Raw genomic sequence first — 16157 nt, forward strand, 5'->3', positions numbered from 1 at the left:
AATTTAAGTTGATTAAAATGAAATGAAATTGGAAATGTTCATTTCCTCGGTTACAGGTGTCACATTGCTAGTGCTCAATGGCCACATGTGGCCAGTGGCTTCTGTGTTGGACAGCACAGCCCTAAGCTGTTTCTACATACCTGTCTCATTTGTGGACGCAGTGGCAGGTCCTGACCTAGAGGAGGCTTCCCCAGATATTAGTCAGAGGGATGGATGGATGGATGTTTGGAGAACAGATAGACAAATGGATGCTGAACGGAGGGAGAGATGGATGGAAGGAAGGACAGCTGGATGAATGGATAGATGGATGGATGATGAATGGATAGAGGGTGGATGGTCGGATGGATGGATGGATGGATGGACAGTTGGATGGATGGATGGGTGGAGGAATGGATTGATAGATGGACAGTTGGGTGGACAGTTGGATAGATGGATGGATAGATAGACAGAGGAATGGATGATTGTACAATCCCTGCTCCTCCCAGAACCTACCCACCCCCATGGCAGCTGGCACTGGGTTTCCCACTCTCTCCTTCCCAACCCTTCCAAGTCTCTTCCCTGTCTCCAGATGCCTAGGCTCCCTCCACCAGATCCATTTCTGTGGGGTCAGTGGTCTCCATTACTGTCCCTCCCCTCCTGTCTCTGGGCAAGATGCTACTCTGGTGCCTTCTGGTTCCTCTTGCCACCTCCTCAGGAGTCTGGGCCCCTCTCCATCTATAATCAGACTTTGCATCTCCCCATCCCCATCCCCATGTTCTGAAGAGACTCAACCAACTCCTCCATCACCACCGCGACCCGTCACTCATTCCCCATCACCTGTGACGATTCACGCATTCCATCAGCAGTGTTTATGGAACAACTACCACGTTCCAGGAGCTCCGCCAGGCACTTCCCTTGGGATACAACGGGAGACAAACAGATAACAAGCCCCGTCTTCATGGGGTTGACAGTCTGATGAGGAGACAGTCAACAAGACCAAAGATTAAAACATTGAGAATGTCAGATGGTGATGAGCGCTACTGGAAAAAACAAAACAGGAAAGGTGGGAGGAGAGGTTGGTGGGCAAGCTTGGAGGAGGTGAGACAGGGCAGACTTGGATAAAGGGAGACAGTGAAGCTCACAGGTGTCTGGGGAAGAGCATGTCAGACAGGGGAACAGCAAGTGCAAAGGCCCTGGGGTGGGAGCAGTGTGTATCTGGGCCCCCTTGTTTTCTGGTCCCTTGTCCAATCTGGCACAGCCTCCAGGCCTGCCTTCTCCCTTAAACATCTTCCTTGAAATTCTCATTGGGTCTCCCTGGATCTCCTTGTTCCCCAGGGCTGCGCCCCCAAGTTCCCCCCCCAGTCTCCCTCAAGGATCTAGGCATTCTGTTCCCCCTAGACTCTCCCTCTCCTCTGGAACTTGAGGCTTCTGGCTGGCACATGTGCTCTTCCCCTCTGGTTCTGTGGGGCCCCTGGGGACGGGGTTCAGGAGAGGTTCCCACAGGAGGGACAGGGCAAGGTTGTCACCTCCTCAGAGCTAGGAACAAAGGGTCACTGAAGGCAGAACAAAGGCCAGGCAGTCCAGGCCAGAAGGCCAGGCGGGATGTCTCGCTCAACCTCCCACAACCCCAACTAGGAAAACCACTCAGCCCCAGACAGAGACAGCTGGCCCTCTTGATTTTCCCTCTCCCTGTGAGGGAGCCCTTTTCACAGATGGGAACATCAAGGCTAATACTGAAAGTGGCTGAGGCATGGGAACTCCCTGGCGGTCCAGCGGTCAGGACTCTGCGCTTTCACCGCCGAGGGCACGGGTTGCATACCTGGTGGAGAGCTAAGATCGCACAAGTCATGCAGTGTGGCCTGCCCCCAACACCGCCAAAAAAAGTGGCCAAGACAGAATTCGAACTCAGTTGTGGTGGTGTGAGGTAGGGGGAGGCTCTTCATATCCCAACATCCTAGAGATGCACCTTTGGGCAGATAAACTGAGGGGGCGTGACGCCCAGGGCATTTGTCTTCTGCCTGTTTTCGGAGTGAGGGTGGGCAATGCTCTGTGACCTTGGGCAAGTCACTCTACGTCTCTGAGCCCCCTTCTGCATCTATTACTTGAGTCTGACATGCCCCACCCCCCTCACCTACACAACATGGCAAACTGTAATTGGTCAATAAACGAGTTGTTTTTTTTTTCTTTTTAAACAAACTTTTAATTTTAGAGTCGTTTTGTTTGTTTGTTTGTTTTTGTATAAGCCCATTTATATGAAGATCAAAAGATGGCAAAACTAATTTGTGGTTATAAAGGTCAGGATAGTATTAGCTTTGGGGAAATATTGATTAGGAGGGCATAACGGAGCCTCCTAAATAGAGGTGGTTTTTTTAAAATTTAATTTTATTTATTTTTTATACAGCAGGTTCTTATTTGTTATCTATTTTATACATATTAGTGTATATATGTCAATCCCAATCTCCCAATTCATCCCACCACCACCCCCCCCCCGCCACGTCCCCCCCCCCTTTTGGTGTCCATACGTTTGTTCTCTACATCTGTGTCTCTACTAAATAGAGTTTTAAATGATGATATTTTTGTATTTATTTATCCAACCAAAATTTCTCTGGCACATAGTAGAAAGATGAGAAGAAGTTTCTAGAAAGAGTCTGCCAAAACGTTAATGGTGTTTATCTCTGTGGGTAGAAGGCGGGTCCCAGGGATACTTATTTTCTTTCTGGACTTATCGGCTCAGATCATTTTTTTTTTAAACAAGGTACACACATTCTTTGTCCTATAAAAAGCAGTCATTTCTGGTGAGGAGATTGGGTTTTGTGACCAGATGCCAAGTGTCTGAAGGGTCAGGAGACCAGCAGGTGGGGAGGAGCTGGGTTTGGGTGGGGGACAGAGCAGAAGGGGACGTGGGCTTTGTGGAGCCTCCTGTGTGTCAGATTCTCCGCAAAGCATCTGAGAAACGTCTCACCCGGTCCTCACAACAGCCCGATGACATGGGTACCATTTACGGGAGGAACTGAGGCCCGGGGGCTGATGGGACTGGTTTCAGGCCGCACAGCTGGGAGGTGCTGGAGCTGGGACTCAGACCAGGCACTGTGAGCTTCAAGCTCCCACACCAACCAGCTCTGGCCCTTATCTCTTGCATCTCTGTATCTCTTTGTGTCTCTCAATGTCTCTCACTATCTCTGACCCTCAGTGTTTCTCGCTTTCCCTCAGCTCCTCCCCGTCTCTGACGCTCTGCATGTTTCTCTGTCTCTACCTCATTCTCTCTGTGTCTCTTGCTGTCTCTGACCCTCTCTCGGTGGCCCCCTCTCTCCTGTTTGTGCCCCTGTGACCCTGGCTGCGTCTGTCCCCGTCTCTCAATCTGTTTCGACGTGTGTCCCTTACAAGTGTCAGCCCGCGAGGGCAGTTTCTGTCGGTCTGGTTCCGGGCAGTGTTGCAACCCTTAGAACAATGCCTGGCAGACAGGAGGCGCTCAATCAATATTTCTTGAATGGATAAAGGCATGAATGAATGAATGAATGAACTCTCTGAGATGGGACTAGCTCCTTGACCAGAGGAGCAAACTGAGACTCCAGATGGGCACAGACATGCCCACAGCCACCAGCACGGAAGGTTCCGGTGTGGGATTGTCTCTGACCCCCTGGACTCTGTCCCCAGCCACTGGCAGGATGCCCAGGAGGTGCCCATCACCCTCCTCTACACCCTCAGAGAAGGGTGGCTCCCTCCTGGCCTCTCCCCACTGTCGGAGGCGTGGGTAGCAGCTGGGAGAACCGGCTGGATGCCGCGCCTCCCCTTGGGCGTGGAGGTAGGCACCCGGCGGGCTCCCTGCGTGACAGACGCCACCGCCACGCACACCTGCTCCCCGTGCTGTCTGCTCCCGGCGCGTCCTCCTCTCCCCACCCTCGCCCTCCTGCCATGGATGAGCCTGCCGAGCCCGGGAACCAGTCTGCGTGGGACCCCTACGAGAAAAACATCTCGGAGATCAGGTGAGGCCCAGACCTGGGCACGTGCCGGCAGCGCCCCTGGAGGAGGTGGCCTGGGGGAAGAGCCGGGGGCCCCTGCAAAGGTGGCCCCCGGCCTCCTGGAGCCTCAGAACTGCCTGGGCTGGGCTGGCTCGTCCACCCTGGAGCGCAGATCCTTCCTGCGAAGGGATTCGAGGACCCGGGCTGTGCTGAGTCACCAGTTGGGATGCTTGGGGTGTCCTGTCCGTCTCAGGGCCTTAGTCTCTCTGTCAAATGGGTCCAGAAGCAGTTTGTCTGCCTGGTGTAGGACTGGATGAGAGCAGGGGCTTGGTGCATGGTAGTTGCCCGGGAAACAGGAGGGCCTTTTGTACCCGCTTTCCTCCCAGACACGACCAAAAGCCCTTCACATGGGGGTGCTTGCCCTCAAGGGGCTTCTGTTCTGTTTGGTGGGGGGAGGATGGGAGAGCAGAGGTGGACTGGATTTGGGATACAGCTGAGTCTCAGAGTCAGAGTCTGTGGCCCTGGAGGACTTGGGGACCCAAAGGATGGGTCCCCAAGACAGAGCTTTCCCCACCTCAGAAGTGTGACTCCTTTGTTCCTAGGAATGAGTCAGACGCTTTTATAGTACCCACTTTCCAGATGGGGAAACTGAGGCTGAGAGGGAAAGTGATGGGACCATGATTACACAGCCAGAGCAAATCTGAACCCTGTCCACCTGACCCCAAAGCCCGTGTTTTCCCCTCTCTTCAACAGCCTCAGTGATACCCCTCCCCACGGCTCCATTTCTCAGAGGAGAAAGTGGAGGCTCAGAGAGGGCAGGCAGCCTGCCCAAGATCACACAGTGAGCTGTTTAGATGATCCCAACCCTCCATATCTTGCATTCTGCCAGGCAAGTCTCTTCTGGCCTCCTGAGCTCCTCCAGCCACCCCTGACTGTACTGTTTCAGGCTCGCCCCTCCCCTCCCTCACCCTCATGCCCCAGACTCCAGAGATGAGCAGTTGAATTCTGAGTGCTGTGTGACATAGACAAGCCTCCTGGGTCTCTGGGCCTCTCAGGATGAGAGTGGCTACCAGGCTGGTCCCAGCTCTGTTTGAAGAAACTCCCAGCGTTCTCTCTTCAGCATTCTTTTCTCTGGGCCTCTGGGTTCTGCCATTTCTCCCTCCTGAGATAAACTGGTTCCCTTCCTGGGTTCCCATATCTAGGAAGCCTTTTCTTCCCACCAGGCCCTGGGAGCCTCCCTCTTCTTTGCTCCCACACAGCCAGTTGGCCATAAAATCCCCAGCCCTTGCTCAGTGCGTGACCTTGATTCAGTCATTTGTTCTCTCCCAGCCTCAGTTTCCTCATCTGAAAAATGGGAGTAAATAACCCTCACCTATAAGACACTTCTGGACTGAAATTCTGCAGCCCCCTGGGAGGTGGCTTAAAATCTTCTTTTCCATGAGCTTCTGGAATCCCCTGTACCCAGAGGATGCGTCTCATGAGGGCCCTTAACATCCCTTTTGGACTCCCTGCTGCAGGCCCCTCAGACACATAATGTCCCCAGCGTTGTGTGGGAACTCAGTGGCTGCCCAGAATTATTCCTCCTCCCAGGTTGCCATCTCAGGGATGGCCCCATCGGTCACCAGGTCAGACGCCCCCCCACGCCAATTGTCTTTGTCCCTTCCTTCCTCTCCCTCCCACAGCCTGTCACTCCCCAAACCCACTCTCCTGACCCCTGACTCTCTCCATTCTCATGGTCTCAGCTCAGACTTCATCTTTGCCCTTGGAGCCTCGCCCTGGCCTCCACGCCTCCAGTCTTTCCCAGAGCTGCCCCTCCCCTCCTCCCAGTCCAGAGGCCCTCCAGGCCCTGGCACCCTGGCTTCTCCAGGTCAATCCCCTCCCTCACCTGCATTCCATCTACCCCAGCACTTCAAATTCCCTGGTTATACCTCACTATTCCCTGCCCCAGTGCCTTTGCATACATGGTTTCCTATGCAGGGATTCTCAGAGAAGTCTTTTCTAAATCTTTAAATCTATCCCTGGCCACGCCCCTGCTCAAGGCCCTTCCATGGCTCCCCAGCACCCACAGCGATGGTTTCCAAAACCTTTTTAAGACACAGATTCCTTTGTCCAGGAGAAATCTTACATCCAAACAGAAATACATAACAGAGATCAAAACAGAGCTGCTCCGGTTTAAAATGGGGGAGTGGGGCTAGGGTCCTCCTGCTGGCCCTGCTCCCTCTGTGGGAGCGCCTCTCTGCCCCCCAAGCCCCCTCCCCACCTTCCTTGCTCCATGGGCCCCACCTGGCTGCTTCCGCATCCCCTCCAGCCCAGATCTCACACCTTGAAGCCTTTGCACCTGGAATGATCTCTCTCCTTCACCTGGCGAACTCCTTCTCACACAATTTAAGATTCTTGGCCACCACAGGTAGGTCCCTGATCACACTTCTGGCTTCAAACCTGTGCCGTGGTACCAAAAGGCGGAACCGTTCACAGACAGGGACAGAGTCGGGACCACCTCTGCAGTCCTCAGCTCGGGGACCCTGTGAAGGCTCTGAGAATGATGTCAAGGAATGAATGGAGGAGACATTAGGCAAGCTTTGAGCTGGAACTTGCAAGATGAGTCAGGGCTGGAAGACAAGTGAGAAGGGGCAGGGCATGCAGGGGAGGAGACCGTAGAGGAAAAGGACAGCGGGTGCTGGAAGTGACATGAATGAGTCCTAATGTCAAGGGCAAGAAGCGATTCCCAGGACACTAACTGCAGCCAGATTCCATTTTTAAGCTCCCCACCTCCCCCAAAACAAGAAAAGCTAAGCAAGATATCATTTTTAAAATACAAGCATAGAGACCTCCCTGGCGGTCCAGTGGTTAAAGACTTCGTCTTCCAATGCAGGGGGTGCAGGTGAGCTAAGATCCCACATGCCTCAGGACCAAAAAACCAAAAAAAAGCAATATTGTAAACAAGTTCAATAAAGACTTTTAAAATGGTCCACATCAAAAAAAAATCTTTAAAAAAAAAAAAAACTGTCTTTTAAAAAAAACAAGTGACTGACAGGGATTTAATTCGGATGGTGGGGAGGGGGAGAGGCCAATGGGACAAGGAGGAGCCCAGAGGCGCCCGAGAGACATATTGCTTGGAACGTTCTAGTTCATTAGTTCATAATTTGTTACAAATTATGGTTTAGAAATGTTAAATGTGTTCCATGGAGACTTGTATGTATCCAAAGGACTCAAAAGGGATCTTAAGGGCGAAACCAAAATTTTACGAGGAAAAAGTTAGAAGCAGGAGGTAAGCAGGACCCAGGCAGTTATACTAAGTTTCAGGAGGCAGAGGTGGCACAGAGACAAGCCCAGGAGATGTTAATCCCTAGAGAATCTTTTTCATGCTCACCTTGCTTAGTGTCTTCCACCTATTACCTCATTTAATCCTCACAACAACTGTTCGAGATTAAGCCACGAGAAAGATTAACTATCATCATTCTATTTATGCCGAAAGCCACTGAGGCCCAGAGAGGTTGAGTGACTTGTCCAAAGTCACACAGCTGTCAAGTGAGCTGTAGTCAGGATGTGAACCAGGACAGCCTGACTCTATCACACCCTGGAAGGGGTGGGCAGATGTGGAAGGAATTTGGGGATAAGCAAGATGAGGGAGCAGGAGGTAACCCTGCCCAGACAGGAGGCTTAGTAGGTATATTGTGCTCTGCCGCATTTCCTGGAATACCCCGGGCACCGGGCTGCACCTTGACCAGCCCTTTCTGGAGAGGGTGAAGGTCAAGGCCAGGAGAAGCCTAGCCAGCATTTGGACCTGTGGTTGCTGCTCCTCCCCTACCTCTGATCTTGGAGAACCCCAAACAAGTTCTTTTCAGATCTCACCGTTTTTATGGCTGAAGTCACCAACCCTGGTTTTACAGCCCTGGCTCCTCCTTCCTTGGGGAGGCCAAGCTACTTGGATGATTTTATGGCTATAGTCCTGCCAGTCTCAGAGCTGCTTTTCCCAAGGGGAAGGGGGCCGCTAATAAAAAGGCAATAAACAAATAATTAGACCTTGGACCTCTTGTCTGGGTGGAATTTGGGCAGGCAGAGCGGAGGTGGGGTTCTGGACCTCCACTAATAAATCAGGCGCCCTGGTGAGGATTAGAAAAAGATGCTCACAGCCCCACCTTCCCTTCTCCCCACCACGCCCTGCAAGGGACCCAGGCTTGGAGAGTGAAGGGAAGGATGTGTTTCGGTTCCCTTGCTCTCTAGAGGCCAGGGAGGGGGCGGTAGGATGTGTGCCCGCATCCCACTTAGGCCTGCGGCCCTGCATAGGGATCAGGAAGTGAGAATATCCAGGACACACTTGGAAAGAACCAGAGCAGCCCAGTTTGCCGAAAGCAGGCTCTGGGGGATGCAGAGCAGGACCCAGTGGACCATCAGTGGCATCGAATGCTGAGGCAAGAAGGGAGACCTTGGTCTCGCTGGGAGGCCTGAATCAGAGACCCCAAGAGTGGCATGGCCAGCTACTCGCAAGGGGACCTAGACCAGGGACCCCGAGATCTCTGCCACTACAGACAAGAATGCCCGCATCACGAGTCAAGCAACCCGCAGGAAGTCAACCCTGTGTTCAAATCCCACCCATGTCACCCGCCAGCTGGGACCCACCGGGCAGACAGGGTCCGGCAGATAGCTGTACATCAGTGAAATGGGTGCGGTGGGTGATGCCCCAGGACATGTCAGACTTGCCGTTCTCTGCTGAGTCAGGGATCACACAGTTTTCCTTCCTCCTTCTCTAATTCCCGTGACCACTCCTGAGCCAAGAACCCAGGTGCCAGGAAGGGTGGGGACGGGGTGAAAGATGGTAATAATTACGACTTTCCTGAACGTTGGCCATGCACCAGGCTTGTGCTCGGAGCTTTGTGTGGCTGAACCCCTTCCGTTTTCACAACAGTCCTGTGAGGGTGATGATGTTAGGATTCCCATTTTACAGATGAGAAAGCTGAGGCCCAGAGAGGACTCGTACATCTGGGATTTGCTCCGGAGACCCCTCTCTTTACCTCCATGCTAGAGAAAGGGATCAGACAGGGGCCTGGAACTACAGGGAGGGGCTGCCCCTCTGTGGCCATCACCTTCACGGGGTGGGGGTGGGAGCTGGTCACCCCAAATGGGATCAACGAGTCTGTGGTCTGTCCACCCTCCAGACCAACACTGCCCCATAGATACATAACCCGAGCCCCCTAGGTAAACATTTTCATAGTCCCATTAAACAAAAAGTAAAAGAAACAGTTGAAATTAATTTTAATTAGATGTTTTATTTAATCCATTATATCTGAAATATTCTTTCAACCTATAATCGATAGAAAAAAATTATTAATAAGATATTTTAGTCTTTTCATACTAAGCCTCTGAACACACTGTGCACTTTCTCAAATCAGGTGCTAACCTTACATCAGAAAGATCTGATTTGCATTCAGTTCTCATCACCGTTACAGCTGACAAAAGTCGATTCTCAGGCCTGAGCTTTTCCAAACCTGCATAAAAAGGTATTCCAATAATTGAATTGAGTGTCAGTGTTTCAGTTGAAATCAATAATAATTCAATAAAATTAAAAGTTGTGCCCCGCTCCGGGTTGCATGGGCCACATTTCAAGGGCTCAGTAGCTGTACGAGGCCAGCGGCCGCCATGGTACAGAATGGTACGTTTCCATCATCAGAGGAAGTTCTATTGGATGGCATGACTCCAGACTGCAAAGGCCCCAAGGGTGGGGAGAGGTACATAGTACGGGCTTAATAAATATATGTTGGAAGGGAGAGAGAGAGAGGGTAAGGGAAGAGAGAAAAGTCGAGAAGAGCCTTCAGGCTAAAGGCACAGCACATGCAGAGTTCCAACGGTGTGGTGGAGCATGGCGTATGCAGGGAACAAGTTGAACTTGATAGTGGGAACGGAACAACACTGGCTGTGCTAGCGTGGGAATCGAGGGGAGGTGGGGCAATGCAGGCCACCGGGCCCACAAAGAATCTGCTGGGCTTTGAGGGACAGAGCCAGGGATGCAGTACAAAGAACCCTGAGAATTTGAAGAGAGTGATTCATTTCTTTAGCTAGATTGTCCTCTATCATCATCATTATCATCATCATCAAAGTAATAAACCAAAATCATTTAAAAGTGTGTATAGATTTTAAATGTGCAAGAATAGCCAGGGAAGAAGAAAAAAAAAAGAATGGGGAGGGAGAATTTACCCTATCAGAACTTAAAATCTATAAAGTTACTATAATCAAAACAGTATGACATCCCACCCTATGACCCTGCAATTCCAATGCTACTTATTTGCCCAAGAGAAATGATCATGTAGTTTCCACACGAAGACAAGTATGGTCACAGTGGGTTTATGCATATTAGCAGAACCCGGAAACAGCCATGAACAGGAGAATGGGTCAACACGCCGTAATCTATTCATACAGTCGAATTCTACTCAGCCATAAAAAGGAACAAACTATAATGCACACACAAACACAGGTGCATGTCAAAAGTATTATGCTAAGCAAACGAAGCCAGATGCCAAAGAGTACTTTCTATAAGTTGACAGCTCTAGAAGGCCCAAGACCAGCCAAGTCAATTTATGATGGAAAAACTCAGAACAGTGGTAGCCTGAGGGTGGAGGTGGGAGCTAATTGGGAAGAAGCACCAGGAAATATTCTGGGGTGATCGACTCTTTTATATTATGATAGGGGTTCGGATTGCATGGAGGTATTATGCATTTGTCAAAATTCACTTAAAATTAGGAGGCTTTGAGAGACAAAGTTCTAGCTGGCTATCCACCTATCTCTATATCATGGTCATTTCTACGTGGGGGAATTGCAGGTGATATTTATTTTCTTCTCTATTATTTTTTGTATCTTCCAAATGTTCTATATGTAATTTTTCATAAGCAGAAAAATAATGATTCTAAAACTTTAGGTGATAATAATTTCCATCTGTTATTAAAATAATTGAAAACACGAAAAAAAAAATTAGGACGTTTCCTCAACAGGAAAATAATGTTCAAAATGGAAATGGGATATCTCGCAGCCATTAAAAAAAATTTTTTTATTGAATGAAAGATTCTTTAAATTCTATAGTGCTTTAAAATTTTCAAAAGTTTCACAACATGATTTCATATAATCCCATAATAACCCTATTTAAAAAATCCCCTACCCCTGTGTTCCTCCTCCCCCTTTCCCTCTCCCCAACGGTAACCACTGCTTTGTTCTCTATATCTGTGAGTCTGCTTCTTTTTTGTTTTATTCACTAGTTTGTTGTGTTTTGGGGATTACACATATAAAAGATATCATGCAGTATTTGTCTTTCTCTGTCTGACTTATTTCACTTAGCATAATGCCCTCAAAGTCCATCCATGTTGCTGCAAGTGGAAAACTTTCCTTCCTTTTTATGACTAATATTCTATTATATATATATGTATATATATATGTGTATATATATATATATATATATACACACATATATATATATATATCTGTCACATCTTCTTTTCTTTTCTTTTTCTTTAAGTTGTGGCATGCGGGATCTTTTAGTTGCAGCATGCGGACTTCTTAGTTGCAGCATGCAGGCGGGATCTAGTTCCCAGAGAAGGGATCGAACCCCAGCCCCCTGCATTGAGAGTGCAGTCTTACCCGCTGGACCACCATGGAAGTCCTTATCACATCTTCTTTAGCCATTCATGTGTTAATGGACACTTAGGTTTCTTCCATACCATGGCAATTGTAAATAATGCTCTGGCAGCTATTTTTAAAAACAAGGATTGTAAATCAACTATACTCCAATAAAAATTAATTAAAAAAATAAATAAAATAAGATAAAAACAAGGAGATAGCTGCAGATTTGAAAAGACTGCCATAGTAGAGTAACTAAAAAATAAGCAAGATGCAGAGTAAGGTCTGATATCAATATTGCTTAGAAGGAGGACGGGGACTTCCCTGGTGGTCCAGTGGGTAAGACTCCCCGCTCCCAATGCAGGGGGCCGGGGCTACATCCCTGGTCGGGGAACTAGATCCCACATGCATGTCGCAACTAACCTGGAGCAGCCTAAATAAATAAATAAATAATAAATTGTTTTTAAAAAAAGCAGGACGAGGAGGAGCAGAAAAGGAAGCTGAGTGCCCACTCTGTGCTCGCATGTACTTCTATAAGTGCGGTTAAGTTACACACCAAGCTGGTAGTATGGCGATGCCCAGAGGCTGGCATGGCAGTGCTGGGGGAGACCATTAACTTGTTAACAAGCCCAGATGATTATAAATACATATAACTTATTAATAAACCCAGATGATCAATAGATACAGAGATACAATCCAATAATTTGTTATTTCCCTTTTTTTTTTAAATTTTTTTTTGGTCCTGCCGTGCAGCTTGTGGGATCTCAGTTCCCCAACCAGGGATTGAACCCCGGGCCACGGCAGTGAAAGCACTGAGTCCTAACCACTGGACCTCCAGGGAATTCCTGTTATTTTCCTAATTAGATTTTCTAAAAAGAAGGAAAGGTACACATGTGCCGTATTAAGGCAGTCTAGCAGGTGTAAAAAACATCCCCCCACTTCTGGATCTTAACACGGTAGAAGTTCATTTCAAACTCACATCCCAGCCCCACGTGGGCTCTCCTGGTGATGTGATGCCAGGCCCGGCTCTGCCATCCTCCACCCATGACTCCCAAGTCCCCGGAGAAACCTCTCTGGTCCCACCAGCCACGGGGGCAGAGTGCGAGAACATGGCAGTCACTGCCACTGTGTTCACAATTCAGAATTCAAGATGTGCAGAAGGACATAAAATGCAAAATTCTGGTTCTCGCAACCACCCCAGACCCATCCCCAGAGTAACCACTTCTAATGCTTGCCTGCCAGAAAATTTTTCTCTATGTGTGTATCTTGTTTTTACTTACTTATTTTTTAAACATAAGTAAGATACTACTTTATACCTGGCTCTGCCCCTTGTCTTTTCAGTCTCTGTAATATCTCAGACATCTTCCTAAATAAGTGCCACCTCCTTACCCCTCCAATCTTTTGGAATTTTCATAATGAAAATTCCAAGACATAGAAAAACGTTGGAGGAATTATTCAGCACGCACCCCCTCTATACCCACTACTCCTAAAATTTTATTATACTTGTTTTATCATATATCTGTACATCTTTCTATCCATCCAGCAATCTTTATTGGTGATGCATTTCAAAGGAGTGATTTGCAACCATCAGAACATTTCACCTTAAACATTCCAGGCTGCATATTATGAAATAGACTTCAACACTTGTTTATGGGCTTTTTTTTTTTTTTAATAGATGATGTTTATACACAGGGCACTGCACAAACGTATTAAGCGTGCCATTTTGAGAAATGCATGTGTAACCCCAATCCCTATCAAAACATAAACTCCTCCTCTTGAATGGCTGGATTCCAAGGTTTGCAGGCAGTGATTTATTCATCCAGTCTTGATTTATTCAACCAGTTCTCTGTTGTTCGGGTCCCTCTTACAATGTTGCAATTAGCATGGTGGTACATATATCACCGGGCACTTCCTCAAGGGCACCCATCCCGTAAATTTCTGGAGGTCACGTTCATTTGTGCATCCAACAGATATAATGGAGTGCTGCCTGCCTGTCTGATGCTGGTTCTTGGAGGTGGGACATGGGAGAAGCAGAATTCCTGTTCCCTTGTAGCTCCACTACTAGTGGGGAAGATTGATTTCAAGAAGTCAATAGACAAAGAAAATAGTTACTAAGTATTAAAAGGGCTATGAAAGAAAAGAACAGAATGCTGAGAGGGGTAAAAATGCGCATGGACCGGGTGTCCTCTGCTTGAGTGGAGGTGGCCTGTATAACTTAAAATGTTGCCAAGTGATCTTCCAAAGAGGTTATTCTAATCAGTCTCCTCGGCCGCAGCAGATGAGAGCAGGAGAGTGAAAAGAGCCCGGTTCTCTGCGCTCTGGCCAAGGCGTGAGTCATTCCACTGAGGCGGAGGTGGCCAGAGGAGATGGGGACGCTTGAGGAGATGGGGACGCTCACCCAGATGGGCTCCAGGCGGAGGAATTTCGGGAGGTGAGGGAAGGCACTCCTGCAGGCGAGAGCAGCTCAGGCAAAGGAGGGCGGCTGCCACTGCACAAGGTGCCCTGGGAATAAGGCGCACTGAACCCAGCTCAGGCTCGAGGAGCCTTGGCGATGCTCTCCGGAGAAAGGCAGGCGAGTTGACCACAGGCACCCGCTGTGAGTCAGCAGGACAGCGGGGCTGCGGAAAAACTCCTCGTGCGGCTGGATCGCATGCACACACACACACGCACGCACGCACGCACGCACGCACGCACACACACACACACAAACACACGGCTCTTCCCTCACCTCCTTCAGGTCTGCTCAAATGTCACCTCCTCGGAGGGCCCTCCCCTGATTCCATCGATCTCAAATTGCAAACCCTCCCAACCCCAGATGCTCCCTGCCCCCACCAGCTTCATTTTTTCCATCACCATCCGATACACTACATTTTAAACATTCTGTGTTAATTTTATTGTTCATTCAAACATAAACTGCAATAGGGTTTTTTGTTTTGTTTTGTTGTTTTTTTGTTTTGTTGTGTTTTTTGTCAGTTGCACTCACTTTCTTATCCCCCAGGGCCTGGCACATAGTAGGGGCTCAATAAATATCTGTGGGCGGAATGAATGAATTTGCCCCATCTCAGGCAAGATGGCCTAAAGCTCCTGGAATGGTGAGCTCTCTTTGAACATCAGACTGGGGGGTCCCTGGAAAAGAGGTCCCTGGTCCCTGCCCGCCCATCACTGCTCGTTCATCAAATGAAACCAGAGAGGTTTTGAGAGTGACCTCGGGTTACATGGCAAATCAAAGGCAGGCCTGTACTATAGGCAGGTGTTGCTTCTCTGCACAACCCTGGGTAGTCAAGAGGGACGCCGGCCAATGGGATGTCTTGTTATAATAGTGGTTAATGGGTGTTAAGTATTGACATTTATACGAATGAGGTTTTTTTTAAAAAAAAAAAATCAATCAGTAAAATTGATTTTTGTGTAGGGGGGTGTGTATAGCTTTATGAATTCTAACACATGTATAGATTTGTGTAACCATCACCACAATCAGAATACAAAACTGCACCATCAGCCCTTTGTAGTCACACCCTCCCCCATCCCTAGCTGCCCTCTCCCCTCCCACCCCTCATCCCCACAGCTACTGATCTATTCCCCTTCCATATACTTTCGTCTTTTGTCAAAAATGACATATTAGTTTCCTATTGCTGCTGCGGCAAATGACCACAAACTGAGTGGCTTAATGCAATACAAATTTGTGCTCATGCATTTCTGGAGGTCAGAAGTCTGAAATCAGTGTTGCTGGGCTAAAATCAAAAGTGTCATCAGGGTGGCACTCCTCCCGTTCCCTTCTGTGCCTTTTCCAGCTCCTAGAGGGCCTGCATCCTTTGGCCCGTGGCCCCTTCCTCTTTCTCTTCGAAGCCAGCTGCGTAGCCTCTTCCGATCTCTCTCCTCTCTGACCTCTGCTTCCATTATTATATCTTCTCTCTCTGATTCTAACCCTCCTGTCTCCCTTTTACAAGGACCCTTGTGATGACATTTAGGGCCCACTGAATTCTCTCCCCATCTCAAAATCCTGCACATAATCACAGCAGCAAAATCCCTTTTATGGTGCAATGGATCATATTCGCAGTTTCTGGAGAATGAGACATGGACATCTTTGTGGGGGGGTCATCATTCCACCCACCACAGTCATTAAATGGAATTGTACAGATGGTCATCTCCTGAGTCTGTCTTCCCTCACTCCGCCCAATGCCTTTGGGACCCATCTGTGTGGTGGTGAGTATCAAAGGTTTGCTTCTGGTCCTTGCTGAGTAGCACCGTGTGGTGTACATGTACCACTGTTTATCCACTCACCTGCTGATGGACGTTTGCGTTGTTCCCAGTTTTGGGCGATTATGAATAGGGCAGCTATAAACATGCGAGTACAGATGTTGGTGTGAAAAAGAGTTTTTGTTTCTCTTGGGTGAACTCCCAGGAGAAGGAGGAACTCTGCTTTAAAATCTGTGCTTATCTTAAGATATTTCATTGAGGTCTATTGATATACGATATAGAATATAATACAATATAATGATAATAATTATAATATACACCTAGGAGTTAAATATTCCTGTGACCAAGGGGAAGGAGGTGGACACTGGGACTTAGAGAGGTCATGTAAGCTGCCTGAGGTCAAACCTGTGTCTTCCTGACCGC

At 48.6% G+C, this 16157-nt stretch overlaps 1 protein-coding gene across 1 annotated transcript in view; it reads left to right on the top strand.

The window, feature by feature from the left end:
* Nucleotides 1-3891: 3891 nt before the first annotated feature.
* Nucleotides 3892-16157, top strand: part of SULT2B1 (sulfotransferase family 2B member 1) — a 33874-nt gene continuing 21608 nt past the window's right edge. The window contains exon 1 of the mRNA XM_007168223.2: nucleotides 3892-3962. Within this exon, the coding sequence (XP_007168285.1) occupies nucleotides 3892-3962 (71 nt within the window). The remainder of the gene's footprint in view (nucleotides 3963-16157) is intronic.

Source organism: Balaenoptera acutorostrata, chromosome 19 (genome assembly GCF_949987535.1).
Source record: "Balaenoptera acutorostrata chromosome 19, mBalAcu1.1, whole genome shotgun sequence".
NCBI lineage: Eukaryota > Metazoa > Chordata > Mammalia > Artiodactyla > Balaenopteridae > Balaenoptera > Balaenoptera acutorostrata.